This window comes from Miscanthus floridulus, chromosome 10 (genome assembly GCF_019320115.1).
Source record: "Miscanthus floridulus cultivar M001 chromosome 10, ASM1932011v1, whole genome shotgun sequence".
In the NCBI taxonomy this organism is placed as follows: domain Eukaryota; kingdom Viridiplantae; phylum Streptophyta; class Magnoliopsida; order Poales; family Poaceae; genus Miscanthus; species Miscanthus floridulus.
Window position 1 is genome coordinate 36,082,826 of NC_089589.1, and position 16,303 is coordinate 36,099,128.

A 16,303-nucleotide genomic window follows, 5' to 3' on the forward strand; every position below is an offset into this window, starting at 1 on the left:
AATTTATTTCTTATCTCTTTCCCACACTAGGCACACACATGAAATCTCAGGACGAGATTTTGTTTAAGGGGGGTAGAGCTGTAACACCCTCGGTGTTACACCCTAAACAAACCACTAAACCATGTCATGATCATCATGTTTATGTGATAAAGCATGTGATAAAGTGTGTAGATCAATTTCTTGTAACCTAAAATGACAAATAAAAATGTTAAATAAAAGTTGATTCAATAGCTCATGTATATCAAGTAGGGTTGAAAATCAATTTTTATTAAGCAAAAGTATTATAGAACATGTGTGTGACACCTAAATAAGGTTTGAAGTACAAACTTTGTAGATGACAATGCAACTCTTGCTGTAGAAAAAGAGCATTGCTAGCTAGTATTTCTAATGGCCTAAAAATGGAACATAAAACTGAATCTAGCTCAAGACTTAGAAGATTTTCAAGTTTGAAAATAGGGCGAATTAATTCCATGCAATTTAGCTAGGTAGTGGTGTCATGTTTTAGCTCATGTTGGTAGTGTAATATGCCCGTTTTAGCATAGTGAAGGTGGTTTGGTCTCAACTTCCATAGTCCGGTTGTTATTGATGCTTTAAAATTTGTGCACATCACCTGCTCGGTCTGTGTGCGTGGTCACCATGCTCCTGTGCTCGCCGAGGACATCTCGGCTGGGCCACGCATGCGGGGCCGCATTGCTGGGCTAGGGTCGCCCTCGGTCGACCGTGGCTTGGCTACGGCCTGGCCGGAAGTCACCGCTGCCGTGCGGAGCCACCGCCGCTGCTCGCCTAGCCGTGCGGTGCTGTTGGCTGCCCCGCCATTCCTGCCACATTGCTGCCCCTATCCTACACCGTGGCACAGCTACTGCCGGTGTCGTTGCCTCGCCATCGCGTCCGCACCCCCCTGCACCTCCATGCCACTACTGGCCCGGTCCGATGCCTGCCACTGCTACGCGCACATGGCAGGGCTCGCCGTCGTCCTGCCATTTATGGCACTACAGCCATGCGGGCCATGCCCGGTCGTGCACGCACGCGTTTGGTCTATAGTGTCTACGCGCATGTCTCCCCGATCGCATCGGCGGCGTCCCGCCAAGATGAGGTCGAGCTGAGCCCCACCTACCTCTCTCTCTGCTTCCATGGCCGGCTGGGCTACGCCATTAAATCTGTCAGGGAGAGATCATCTCGAGCCGATTCGTTGCGTCACTGGCTTCGCCATCAAGTCGCCTAGCCACCCGACCCCACCCCGCCTTGGACAGAGCCCAGCCAAGCTTCAATTTTGGCGTTTCCTCGCTGTCGGGTCGATAAGGCCGTGTGCGTCAAAAGCCGATGGCAGTTCCTCATCGAACACCCCGTAGCCAATTCGTCTGCATCACTAGCCTCGCCTTAACTCTCTCTCCACCCTGCACGCGCTAGCGGAACCGTTACCGCCTACTCGGCATCACTGACACGGCCGTGTCCGCCGTGGCTCATCGCCGAGATCACCGCGCGCACGTGGCCAGCCCATCCCCGGCCTCCTCCGCTACAACCACCACACCGGTTGAGTCCGCGGTAAGTCCCTGGTACACGCTCGCTAGTCGGTTAGGTCCTTAGGTGCCCTGGTTTGCTAGAACAGTCGTGCCACCATCACGGATGGCCGCACATCACCGCAGCATGCTCCAGCAAGTCTTGTCGCCGCGTGTTGCCGCTTAGCGTAGGTGTTTAGGTCGTAGTTGGAGGTCGGCCCAACCGATGGGCCTATGTGAGCCTCTGGTGGCCAGCGTAGCCACCCAATGCCCATGCTCGCCGTGCCGCCGTGCATGGGTTAGCCGGGGGTGTGTGGGGAAATTATAGGAAGGCCAGGGGGTTAAGGAAAGCGGTCAGAGAGAGAAAGAATTTGTAAATGGATGGCGACGTAGTTTCGGAAAAGATCAGGGTCTCTTCTGCAAAAGAGCCACGCCCATGCGGGTTTCCCTCTTGGGCCGCGTTGAAGGGCCGGCCGACGCACGCGGTCCACGCGTTTGTGGGCCGCGAGGTCGGTTTCATTTTTTTCATTTTCTTAGAAATAGGTAATAGCTTTCTATTTTAATTTATGTGCTAGATTTGTATAATTAATATAAATTTCTGTAGGTGTCCAAAAATTGTGAAGCTAATTTTGTTAGGTTTCTAAAATCATTGTCTACCTGATAGTGTAGTTCGTTCATACATATCTGTGTTGATACTAAAGGCTATTAAATTATTTGAATGTGCTTAATATTATTAAGGTAATTATTGAAGGATTTTTTGTGGTAAATTGGTGATAGCTTTAATCCTGTAATTTTTACAGTAGCTTCATTGTATTATTATGTGCTCACTGTAATTTTTGTAGCCTTAGACTAGACTAAACATTAGGGTAGTTAAATGTTCTATGTTTAAATATGCATTAAATCTTTAATAGAAATAAAGGCATACCATTGAATTGCGAAACTAGGTGCTTGTTAGTTGAACTCAATATCTTGCTTCATGAAGATGATAGTTAGCTTAGTATCTTAGTCGTTAGAGCTAGCTTAGTAGCTTAACATGTGTATTCTTATTTTAAGAGTTGTTGTTGCCTAAATACTGAATTGTTGCATCATCTTCATTGCATGCATATAGAGAACGAGTTGGTGGAGATCGTGACCACTGGCGAGCCCGAGTTCGAGGAGATAGTTGAGGAGGAGATTCTTGTGCAAAAGGAGGTCCCGGGGCCACCAATAACTGACTCAGCTGACACCACGCCTGCCCAAGGCAAGCCCGGTGCATAACCCATATTTTTTATAATCACCGTAAATATATGTGATGTGCATTTACGTTACATGAATTCTATGGAAACCACATGCATATATATATCCATCCTAAGAGTCCTACTAGTGCAGGTTCGGGTAGCTGCTATGCTTAGGTTGTCGGTAGCGTGAGTAACCTGCTGTTACTCACGATAGGTGATTATTATTACTTTCATAATAAAAATAATGAAGAGAAAATGGAGACCGGACAGAGATATGGCATGGGTTATTGGTGGGTGTAACAAGTTGTGTCCCGCGGTCACGGGGCTTAGCTTGGTTACACTGTTTTCCTTGTCCGTGTCAATTGAGGACCGTCCGTTGCTATGGATGTTAGTCAGGTCACAGACTTATTATCCTGAGCACATACTTGCTTATGGGAGCGGGAAGGCTCGTTGCTCTCTTATCGTAGGTTCTGACTCTTTCTGGACCGACTGATTGGAGGCGGGAAAAGGTGGAGGTCTAAGCACCATGCTGAGACCGGGTCTCAAGTGTGGGGCTTGGAGTCCAAGTTTAGACGGGGACCTGGACCCCTCGACAGGAGTGGAGTAGGTTTGTCTCGTTTGTGCCAGGGGTACAAGCGAGACGCGTACTTCAGGGTACCCAGCTATGATACATTGGTTAGCGAATCGCCGTTTCTGTGAGACGGTACGACTTAGCTATAGTCTAGCACCATAGTAAAAACTGGAAGATGAAAGATGGTGAAATTGTTCTGATTGCTCAACCCTTTCTAGAAAATAGAACACGTGCTTATCTAGAATGGTTAGCTAATTAAGTAATCCTGACTGCCAATAAAACTTGACCCTAAGGACGTACTTTTAGTAATGCTTTTTCGCAAACAAAAGAAAACAACCATCCATATTGCCTATCATGTTCCTTGCGAGTCGGGAAACTAATCCCACTAGTCAGGTAAGTCTTGTGAGTATATTGTGTACTCAGGGTTTATTTTACCCTATTGCAGGTGCAGCTTGAGGAGTTAGCTCTTGTATGGAGGATTCTTCTGGTGAGCACAGATTGATCCATGTATCGTTTTCGCTAGATGATTATTACATTTCCGTTGTTTAATTATCGCACTCTGAACTCTGGTATTGTAATAAATAATTTTCAAGACTCTATGTTGTATGAAATGGACTAAGTATTGTAAGCTCGTACTCATTATTGGATTCTAGATGTAAAACATGGATTGTTTCGAGTTCTCCCTTGGGTTGTGCTTGACGAAACTGTCTGGTATAGTCCACTTTCTGGGTGCTTAGTGTTTAGTGGAAGACAAGCGCCTCCGAAAGTGTATTATTCGAGGCGGTTCTACCATAGATGTTTCTTATACTTATTTGGATACTAAGACTTAGATTCATCACGATAGGTCCAGAAAAGGGAGTATTTCAAATTATTATATACTCCAAATTAAGGGCGATAAATTTTCTTTATTAGATATATGCTGACATAAGCATTATATAAGTATTATAATTAATTATTATAATTAAGTCATAAGTATTATAATTAAGTTATCAGTATAATGACTAAATTAATATACGCCCTTAAAGCTTATGACCGGGATTTTTGGCAACCTGGAAAGTTATATTGTATTTTTGCTTTTATGCATATAAAGTATAACATGCTCATGAATTAGATGTCTAGTAACCACTAAGTTATAGGTTGCTATGATATTAATCTTCTTTTGCAAGATGTGTTGATATTAAGAAATCCACATAAGTATTTATCAACACTCTCAGGGAGAGCCAGTGGAATGGCTTCTGTCATGTGCGAGAAAACGTACACGCGGCGTCGCCGTGCCCGCGACGTGCGTAGGGCCGCGGAGCGCGCTGCACAGGCGCGGCAGGAGATCGACGAACCGGTCAAGATCGACGCCAGTGGCTAGAAATCGGCAGGATTAGCTTTGTTTCCAGATTTATAGTTTCCTATTTTTGGTTGCTTGTTTTCAGGAGCCATTGGCTCAGCAGTTGTGGCCGCAGGCCTTATAATTGTGTAACCCAAACGTTGAAGGGTTAAGAAAAGATCAATTACCCAAACTCTCTCTTCCTCCCCCTTGTGTTCTCAAGCCCAGAAGCCGAGAGGGGCATAACCTCCGTTCTGGAAGACACGGCACGAGACTACGAGCTACGTAGTCGAGGGCCAGCTACCCTAGATCACCAGGCCCTTGACAACCTGGTATCACGTTCCAATCGATCCTCAGCCTCCTCAGCCGCCGCGCCATCATCTCCGACACCAGCCGCCACCGCCGCAAACCCTAGCCCACCGCCATCTCCCACTGCCCCCACAACCATCCCAGCCGCCATGGCTGCACCCACCCTCGCCGAAGTCATGGAGATGCTCAAGTCCATGAGAACGGAGATGTCCACCCTGAAGTCCGACATGGCGGCCATGAAGGATAAGTCCTCATCGTCTTCCGGCGGCGGCGACGATCGTCGTTCCGAAGGCCCGCACGATTAGGACTTCCACCCCCAAGCACAAGAAGTGGGACTTCCCCCGCTACGACGGCACGACCGATCCGATGCTCTTCCTCAACAAATGTGAGGCCTACTTCCGCCAACATCGAACCATGGCGGAGGAGCGGGTGTGGATCGCGTCGTACCACCTCGACGACATCGCGCAGTTGTGGTTCACACAGCTGCAGGATGACGCCGGCACACCGACGTGGCCTCGCTTCAAGGACTTCCTGAACCTCCGGTTCGAACCACCCCTTCGTTCCGCGCCGATGTTCGAACTCGCCGAGTGCCAGCGCACCGGGACCGTGAAGGAGTACGCCAACCGGTTCCAGGCCCTCCTGCCCCGTGCCGGCCGCCTGGAGGAGGAACAGCGCGTCCAGCTGTTTACGGGAGGCCTTCTCCCGCCGTTGAGCAACGTCGTCCGCATCCATCACCCGGACACGCTCGCCGCCGCCATGAGCCTGGCTCGTCAGGTAGAACTGATGGAGGCCGAGCGCCCAGTGCAGCATCCTCCTCGGGCGCCACCTCATGGGCCACCTCCAGCACCCGCCCCTTGGCCGGTCCTTCCGGTGCCTCAGCCGCTACTCGCGCTACCCGCCCCCCCGGCGGCCTCCCAGCAAGGACGCGGCGATGGACACCAACGATGTCTCACCCCGGAGGAGATGGCGGAGCGGCATCGTCAGAACCTGTGCTTCAACTGCAACGAACGGTACTCCCGGGGCAACAACAGGTTCTGCAAGCGAATCTTCTTCCTCGACGGTGTGAAAATCGACGACGTCGTGGGCGACGACGCGGCAGCGGCCACGGATGCAGGGGCGACGGACGCCCCTCTCTTCTCCCTCCACACGGTCGCGGGCGTGGCCGTCGGCACGACCATGCAGATTCGCGTGACGGTGGGCGCTACGTCCCTCCTCGCCCTCATGGATACGGGATCCACCCACAGCTTCATTGCGGAGGACGCCGCACGTCGGACCGGGTTGCCCATCCAGCCTCGTCCGCGCATGACGGCCACCGTCGCCAACGGCGAACAAGTTACATGCCCGGGCGTCCTCCGTCGTGCCCCGATCACCATCGACAACCTCGGCTTCCACGTCGACTTGTTTGTCATGCCCCTTGCAGGTTACAACATCGTGCTGGGGACCAACTGGATGGCGATGTTGGGGCAACTCGTGTGGGACCTGGTGGAGGGCACCGTCGCGTTCCAGCATGAGGGGCGCACCGTGCGCTAGGAAGGCGTTCCAGCACCAAGCATGTTGGGTCCTTGTGCCACCTCGGCCAGTGACTCCCTGCTCGACGAGCTCTTGGCCGGGTTCGAAGATGTCTTCACCGAGCCCTCCGGACTGCCTCCACCCCGTGGCCACGAACACGGCATCACCCTCAAGCCGGGCGCGCAGCCGGTGGCTGTCCGACCGTATCGGTACCCGGCGGCCCACAAAGATGAACTGGAACGACAGTGCGCCGCCATGATGGCGCAAGGCATTGTCCGCCGTAGCGACTCGGCGTTCTCCTCGTCGGTCCTCCTCGTCAAGAAGCCCGACGGTACATGGCGGTTCTGCGTCGACTACAGGGCGCTGAACGCGCTCACCGTCAAGGATGCCTTCCCCATCCCGGTCGTGGACGAGCTTCTCGACGAGCTCCACGGCGCGCGTTTCTTCACCAAGCTCGACTTGCGCTCCGGGTACCACCAGGTCCGCATGCGGCCGGCTGATATCCACAAGACGGCGTTCCGCACGCATGATGGCCTATACGAGTTCCTCGTCATGCCCTTTGGGCTCTGCAACGCGCCGGCGATGTTCCAGTCCTTGATGAACAACGTCCTCCGGCCGTACCTACGTCGCTTTGTTCTTGTCTTCTTTGATGACATTTTAATCTACAGTGAGACCTGGGCAGATCACCTTCGCCACATTCGCGTCGTCCTCTCCGAATTGGCACGCCACCAACTCTACGTCAAGCGCTCTAAATGTTCCTTCGGCGCGACGTCCGTGGCGTACTTGGGGCACGTCATCTCAGCGGCGGGTGTCGCCATGGACCCAGTGAAGGTTTAGGCCATCCACGACTGGCCGGTGCCACGCTCGGCGCGGGCGGTGCGCGGGTTCCTCGGCTTGGCGGGCTACTACCGCAAGTTTGTCCACGACTACGGCACCGTCGCCGCGCCGCTCATAGCTCTCCTCAAGAAGGATGGGTTCTCTTGGTCCGAGGAGGCCGTGGCGGCTTTCGACGCCCTCAAGGCCGCGGTCACCTCGGCCCCGATCCTCACCATGCCGGACTTCAACAAGCAGTTCACCGTCGAATGCGATGCATCGTCACATGGGTTCGGGGCCGTGCTGGTTCAGGAGGGCCACCCGATCGCTTTTTTCAGCCGAGCGGTCGCTCCACGCCATCGCGCCCTCGCCGCTTATGAGCGGGAGCTCATCGGCCTCGTCCTAGCCATCAGGCATTGGCGTCCCTATCTTTGGGGCCGTCGGTTCCTCGTCAAGACCGATCACTTCAGTCTCAAGTATTTACTGGATCAGCGGCTCGCCACCATCCCCCAACATCACTGGGTGGGGAAACTCCTCGGCTTCGATTTCACCATCGAGTACAAGCCTGGCAAGGCAAACACCGTGGCTGACGCCCTGTCGCGCCGTGACACGGAGGAGACGGGGGCGGTGCTGGCCCTGTCCGCCCCGCGCTTCGACTTCGTCGACCGTCTTCGTCAAGCACAACTCGCCGACCCGGCCCTCGCAGCACTACAGGCGGAGGTGCGAGCAGGGAGCCGGGGCGCGCCCTGGACTATCGTCGATGGCATGCTGCAGTTTGCCGGGCGCCTCTACATCCCCCCGACGTCGGCTCTCGTGCAGGAGCTCGTGGCTGCGGTGCATGAGGAAGGCCACGAAGGCGTACAGCGAACCCTGCACAGGTTGCGCCGAGATTTTCACTTCCCTAACATGAAGCGGGTCGTGCAGGACTGGGTGCGCGCGTGTCTCACCTGCCAGCGCTACAAGTCGGAGCATTTGCACCCCGCGGGGCTGCTCTTGCCGCTCCCTGTGCCCCAGGGCGTGTGGACTAATGTCGCCCTCGACTTCGTTGAGGCACTACCTCGTGTTCGCGGGAAGTCGGTCATCTTGACCGTGGTTGATCGCTTCAGCAAATACGACCACTTCATCCCGCTGGCGCACCCGTACTCCGCCGAGTCCGTCGCCCAAGCGTTCTTCACCGACATCGTTCGCCTGCACGGCGTCCCGTAGTCTCTGGTGTCGGACCGCGACCCGGTCTTCACCTCCACTTTCTGGCGCGAGCTGATGCGCTTGCTGGGCACGAAGCTGCACATGACTACCGCATTCCATCCCTAGTCAGACGGGCAGTTCGAGGCGGCCAACAGAGTCATCATCATGTACCTGCGCTGCATGACTGGGGATCGTCCTCGGCAATGGCTCAAGTGGCTCCCATGGGCGGAGTTTGTTTTCAACACTGCTTATCAGTCTTCACTGCAGGACACTCCTTTTCGCATCGTCTACGGGCGTGACCCCCCACCATCCGCTCCTATGAGCCGGGGGACACCAGAGTGGCTGCGGTCGCCAAGAGCATGGAAGAGCGTGCGGAGTTCCTTGCTGATATCCGCTATCGCCTTGAACAAGCGCATGCGACTTAGAAGAAGATGTACGACCGGAAGCACCGCGCGGTGTCTTACAAGGTGGATGAATGGGTCTTACTCCGCCTTCGCCAGCGCGCGGCCGCGTCCATGCTCCTGGAGAACACCGGCAAGCTCAAGCCACGTTACTACGGGCCCTACAAGATCACTGAAGTCATCAATGAGGTCGCCGTCCGCCTGGCCTTACCTCCTCGAGCGCGTCTGCATGACGTCTTCCATGTCAACCTGCTGAAGAAGTTCCATGGCGATCCACCAACTGCGCCTCCACCACTGCCAACCCTACACCACGGCGCGGTGACTCCTGAGCCCGAGCGCGTCATCAAGTCCCGTTTGGCTCGCGGTGTGGAACAAGTGCTGGTCCAGTGGAAGGGAGCGTCGGCTGCCTCGGCAACATGGGAAGACAGGGACCCGTTCGTCGCCAAGTACCCTGGATTACAGCTCGAGGACGAGCTGCCTCTCAACGGGGGGAGAGATGTCATGTGCGGGAAAACGTACACGCGGCGTCGCCGTGCCCGCGACGTGCGCAGGGCCGCGGAGCGCGCTGCACAGGCGCGGCAGGAGATCGATGAACCGGTCAAGATCGACGCCAGTGGCTAGAAATCGGCAGGATTAGCTTTGTTTCCAGATTTATAGTTTCCTATTTTTGGTTGCTTGTTTTCAGGAGCCATTGGCTCAGCAGTTGTGGCCGCAGGCCTTATAATTGTGTAACCCAAACGTTGAAGGGTTAAGAAAAGATCAATTACCCAAACTCTCTCTTCCTCCCCCTTGTGTTCTCAAGCCCAGAAGCCGAGAGGGGCATAACCTCCGTTCTGGAAGACACGGCACGAGACTACGAGCTACGTAGTCGAGGGCCAGCTACCCTAGATCACCAGGCCCTTGACAGCTTCAGCCTATCTTTAAAGTATAGCTTCTAATATGAAACTAAGCTATATCATGTTTAATTAATATAATTTGAGTTCATCTTAGTTTATGAAGAATAAAGTTATTACTATTATAAGTAACTTTTAGCATAAGATATTCATACTAGAATATGTTGTATGTAAGAGTGCAGTTTCTTTTGGTTCGAGTAACATGCCATGTGTTTTTTGCCAAACCAAAGATAGTGTGAAAGATCAACCCAGAATCAAAGTTAATCATATAAGTTTAAGATGTTGGTATTTTTTAAGTTTAAAGTTTTAAGTGTTTAAGTTCTAAGTGTTGAGCACCATATTCAATTTAAGTTTTCCACCATAGGTCTACCTTAAGTTGTCGGTATTAAGTTTATTGGTAGCCTACCATATGGGATAAGATTGAGATCTCAAAATTATGATTCTAGAAGTATAAATAATTCTTTGTATATGCACAAAAGTATAAGTGAAAACAAACTTCACAACAGGACCATGAAGAGGCCATCATAAGAATAAGAATGAACTATTCTGAGATATGAATGGTGCGCTATAGTGTTTGGGTTCATCAGTGCTTAATTGACTGTTGCAATCGTTTTATCTGGGTGTATTGTTTTGTCGAAGAGTGGTTTTAAGACACATAATGTTATGTCCCCATAAGTTCTTTTTAAATAAGCATAAGTAATTGTTCTATTCAATGTAGAGTGGTCTACTAGAGATGCTTGATCTAATGGTGCTTAACTGGCTGTTATGATTTTTCATTCTAGTATAATGTTCTATTGAGAATGGGACTAATAATAATAAAATTACTAAGCCATTGGATCAAGGGGGAGAATGTTGGAGTGATCTCGGCTTAGTCAAATGACTACCGAGTCATTAAGGGCTTAAGGACCCACTAACAAGTCCATGACTGATGGACCCCACAGGTCTAACGTTCACTGGTCTGATCCCAGGGTTCCCAAGCTATAAGAAAGGGGTCACGGTACCTAATCAATTAGCAATAATACTGTGATATTAGACACCCTAACAGCCTATCAGTCAAGGTAAGCTCGGTGATCCCCTGAAGACCAGGAGCCAGCCGCCGGCCACCCTTGCGTCGGCGTCCTCGCCACCGATGGCCATTGCAGGGGAGTTTGACGCTATGCCTAACGTTCGAGCAGGGACTTCAGCGGCCCTATGGACATCTCCGATCTAAAGGTATGTACTATGAACAGCGAAGTCTCAAATGTCTAAGGTACCTAGGTGTTCTACTGCAGAAGTTAGGGGATTAAGATCCTGTGTCTAAGGCTCGTAAGTTCTAACACCTATAAAAGGTGAGGGGATTTAGCATCTCTAGACTATCGGCACCGTCTAGTCGAATTCGATGGTCATTTAGCATCTCTACACGAGTGGCAATGCATTTCAGCTAGACTACCGTGCAGTGTGTGCACTATTGTAAGAAATATCAACGAGACAAGAGCATGGTTATCAATTTATCATCAGAATTGGGAAAATAGAGTGTCCAAGTTTAGCAGGGCAAAGGAGAAGCATACCTTATGGTGACTGCCGCCGGAGCCAAGCGAAGTTGAACGCGGCATAGCCCTGATTAAAGAAAATTAGCTTATGTTAGTATATATAGTGCAGCTCACCGCTGCATCTGGTTCCCTCTGCACATGATGTATGGTAACATACTTGATGGGCAGTGCCAACCAGGGTTTACAATACCGATAAGAAAAAAATTTCGGTCCCCAGCGATAAATACGAAATTTCGGAAATTTCGGAAATATCGGTTCAAATTTAAATAAATTTAAATTGAGTTTTAAACAAATTTGACATCATTTCACTAGAAAAACTCTATAATCCATCATTCATCATAAATTTATATAACATCGACGAAATAACATAATATATCACAGAAGTAGAGCCGCGGTAATACAGTGTGCTGACGGTGGGCGAGCTGCATATACTAGTGCCGTCCAATGTGTGAGTGAGAAAATTAAATAAATTTGAAGAAATTTAGGGCTTTGATAAGACTAGATGATATGGAGGGTCATTTTAGTGGGGTTTGGTGTAATTTTAGAGCGAAAGATGAATTTAACCGAAAAATTTTGACCGATACAAAAAAATTTCGGACCTCAACGAAAAAGACGATATTTCGGAAATTTCGGCGATACTTCGCCGAAATTGTAAACCCTGGTGCCAACCGGCCACCCCGGGCGTCTGCCTGGGCTCCTTCGTGAGTGGTAGTGGAGCAGGACATATCAGGCGCCGAGGAAACACAGAGTCGATCAGCCTTTGATTTAGGCTTCAACCTGCAGTGCTGCAGAAACCTGATGTACAAAGCCAAAGATGGTGGAGATTTAGCTCTCGGGGATTAATTCGTCTAGCTTCTTGCATCCAGCGAGCACCCATAAACTGCAGTGCATGATGATTTGGAGCCAAAACAAGCGTTTGATATACAGGACGCAACTTGAAAGGAAGTTCTGCAGCCTAGGATCGGAAGTATCGGGGGGGGGGGGGGGGGGGGGGGGGGGGTGGGTTGGGTGAAGAACCTCACGCGTGGCACTTGCACGATGCAATGGACCCAAGCAGCGAATCATACCTTTTACGAGAGATGAAATGCATTCGGATGCTCCGCCGGGGGAGAGGCGCTAGATAAAAAGCGGGGGGCTGGAGCTGGTCAATGCATTTGGTTGCTCCGCCCGCCGGGGGAGAGGCGCTATTTAAAAGCGGGCGCGGCCTCCCTGGCGCGTGGGCCCGGAGGGGCCAGACGGGACGCACTAACCACGTCGTCGACGGGGAATCTGGCCCCGTACGCCAAACTTCACACATATAGACGGAGGAGGGGCGCTAGTTAAATAAAAGCGGACCGCGTTCCCGCTGGGCTATTTCCGAAGATGGGCTGGGCCGCTCGTGTTTTTTTTAGCGAACAAAGACTTGAGAGCAGGCCTGCCCACACCAAACTTCAGATGATAGACGGAGGAGGGGGAAGGAGTACCCATCGCAGATGCAGACCCGTGCTAACAAACCTCGACGAGTACAATTCTGAGTTCTAGTTTCGTTGAAGTTTTGAACTACGCTGACAGCTGGCATATTAAAACAAACTAACACTAGTATTCTACAGTGTCGCTAGTCTTAAACAAGAACCGCAGAACACAGGGGTACTTGTACAGGTAGCCTTTCATGTACTGTACACAGTAGTGTACGCATCCGGCGAGCAGCCGGACAACTTGCACGGGTCCCGGTCCCAGTCCCAGTCTCCCGACGCGGCTCGCATCCCGGCGAAGTCGATGAGATTCCTCTGCTCCCTCCCGGTGTCCGGGCGCAGGGCGCAGACCAACCGAGCCAGCCCCGGGCGCCGGGTCGAGGTGGATCCGCCTGTGCCGCGGGCATAATTATACGCATGGGCAACGGGGTTTGAGCTACCAGTTCTGTTCTCAGATTTTGTTATTCCATTTGTAAATTTATAAGTTTATGAACAATTTGATGATATTTGTAAACAATTTGATATATATTTCTCTGGTATTTGGAATCCATAGAAAAAGTTTATATATTTTTTTTAAATTTAGCATATACTTGTCTAAGTCTTGTGTTATCTCTAAATTACGTCACTCTGTCCAATAAATTATATTGAATAAATCATTATAAATATAGTAATAATACGGTGTAAATATAGCTACAAGTTGATATAAGTGTATAAAAAAAATTTAGTTGATGGAAATCAACCCGTTAATGGCTGCGCGAACGGCCGCACCCACGCGCTCGTGCGCCTAACAGGCTGGACTGACGCGAATCCATCGCAATGGGGAAGTCTGGCCCCGTACACGTGTAGAGCCCTGTTTCGCTAGACCCCGGGAGGCGTGTGGACCGCGTTGGAATATTCCCGCTGGGCTATTTCCGAAGATGGGCTGGGCCGCTCGTGTGTTTTTTTAGCGAACAAAGACTTGAGAGCAGGCCTGCCCAGACCAAACTTCAGATGATAGACGGAGGGGGAAGCCCGGGAGGCTATTTTTGCCCACCATGCTCCGCCTCTGATTACTCGGCCCACAACTTCTACGCATCATCAAGGGAAAGGAGTACCCATCAACATGCATGGGAACAAAACAGAGACAGACAGTTCCATCAGAAAAACGAAAGAGAGACAGACAGATGTCAGTCAATAGGTAATAAAAGGGCAGATTCAGCGCTGGGACGGCCTCCTCCTCCAACTGTCCCATAAGCAAAAGCAATGGAGCCCCCTTGATCGAACTCCTCCACTTTTGAGGAGAAAGAAGGAAGGAGAAAGGAGAAGGAAGAGATCAGAGGGGAAGAAGCAAGGACGACGGGAGAAGAACGAGAAAGCGTCCTGTCCTGCTTACCAGAACTCCTTTTTTTTTTTTTTTGGAAACTTTGCTTACCAGAACTCTTGGTCGTGGAGATGAAGTATTTGTTGGGCGACTTGACTTCTCATTGTATGAGTAACTTATTGGGAGTAGTATATAATATATAGAAGAATGAACTCTTCTTTGTGCTTGTGCCAGATCCAGAACTGCTTACCCACCTGGCCACATGAAAATTTCGCTGATGAACAAGTTAACTGACTGGCCCTCAGCCAATCCAGCAAAACCATAAACTGAGTTTGCACTTACCTGCTGAAACGAAAACTTGCAGCCTCGTTACAAATTGCAGAGCAGGAATCCGCCATTTTGTTACTGCCTGCTTCGCCGTGGCCGCATGCACCGATCTTGCTTTCGAAAAACATAAAAGTGTAGGGAAGAACGTAACCTTAGCCGTAGATTTAGCGGGTACATTTTTCTATAAATATGATTAACACATCCTAGAACTTTCAATTACTAGATCTAGAGGGAGAGGAAGGGATGGAAAGGGCTGACCGTCTGTGCCCTTGGAGGAGGATCCGCTCGCGTCCTCCATGGAGTCGGTGAAGTTTGCGCACGGGCAGCGACGGTCAGTGAAGACGGTGACGGTGATGGGCGGTGGCGACCGGCGGTGAAGGCCGGTGGCGGCGCAGCTGGTGGCTTCCCGTCACTGGCTACGCTCCTCTCTGATTGGATTAGGGTTTAGATTTCGGTAGGGAGCTTGGCTCAGGCGAACCTCGTACTCAGAGCCGCTGGCACCCACCTCTATATATTGTTCAGTGTGATAGGGCCCTCCAGCCATAATAGACTGGGCGCCCCCGATCAGGACACGGATCAAAGGGCCAACTTGGCCGTTGGGTCCAGTTTGGGATTAGAGATCAATCTAACAATCTCTCCATTGATCTCCTACCATCTTTCAATTTCATCTCATTTACTTTTGTTCAATCCATTACAGATTAGCGCATAAAGTATGTTTCATCGTCACGGTCAATTGCCGATATATTTAACAACTACAACACACCATTCTATTCTGAAATAGATACTTAACTTTGAGCCTTCTTTTATCCAGAAATTATAGGCTTTCCCTTAAACCCATACCGGCTACATGTTCTCTGAACACGTTGGGTGGTAAGCCTTTTGTAACCGGATCCGTGAGCATCTTTTCGGTACTTATATGCTCAAGACTTATGACATGATCCCGGACTTTATCTTTCACAACATAATACTTTATGTCAATATGTTTGGCAGCACCACTTGACTTATTGTTGTGAGCATACTGTACTGTAGGATTATTATCGCAGTATAACTTAAGTGGTCTATAGATGTCCTCAACAACCTTCAAACCGGGTATGAACTTCTTTAGCCAGTTCACCTGCCCCGTTGCCTCATAACACGCTACAACTCGACATACATTGTGGACGATGTAGTGATAGTTTGCTTTGAGCTTTTTCATAAAATAGCCCCCCCTGCGAGAGTGAATACATATCTAGACGTGGATTTTCTATCATCTCTCGCATAATTAGAATCTGAATATCCCACTATATGGAGTGAATCTGATCTTCTATACGTCATCATGAGGCTTTTCGTTCCTTGCAAATAATGCAAGACTTTCTTTACTAATTTCTAGTGTTCTGTTCCAGGATTGCTCTAGAATCTACCAAGTAACCCAGTAACAAATGCCAAGTCAGGACGCGTACATACTTGAGCATACTGCAAGCTTCCGACAGCTGAAGCATATGGAACCATTTTTATTTGATCGATCTCATACTGATTCCTGGGGCATTGAAAATCCCCATATCTATTGCCCTTGACTATAGGAGTAGGTGAGGGACTACATTTGTGCATATTAAATTTCTTTAAGATCTTTTTTATGTATGCCTTTTGTGATAGTCCAAATACCCCTTTACTTCTATCTCGGTGAATCTCGATCCCTAGAACGAACGAAGCTTCACCAAGATCTTTCATATCAAATTTTGAGGACAAAAACTTCTTTGTCTCTAGTAGTAGACTGACATCACTACTAGCAAGTAAGATATCATCCACATACAGGAAAGATAAACTTCCCATTCTTAAACTTTGAATAGACACAATTGTCCTCTACATTCTCTTTAAACCCAAAATTCCTTATTGTCTGATCAAACTTCAAGTACCACTGTCTTGAAGCTTGTTTTAATCCATAAATGGATTTCTTTAGGCGACATCCCATTCGTTCTTTTCCTTCCATGACAAAACCTTTCGGTTG

General features: G+C 50.0%; 1 protein-coding gene across 1 annotated transcript; it reads left to right on the top strand.

The window, feature by feature from the left end:
• Positions 1-8,849: 8,849 nt before the first annotated feature.
• LOC136488404 (uncharacterized) lies at positions 8,850-9,440 on the top strand. Its single transcript, XM_066485347.1, has one exon. The coding sequence runs from the start codon at positions 8,850-8,852 to the stop codon at positions 9,438-9,440; it is 591 nt and encodes a 196-aa protein (XP_066341444.1).
• The last annotated feature ends 6,863 nt before the right edge of the window (positions 9,441-16,303 follow it).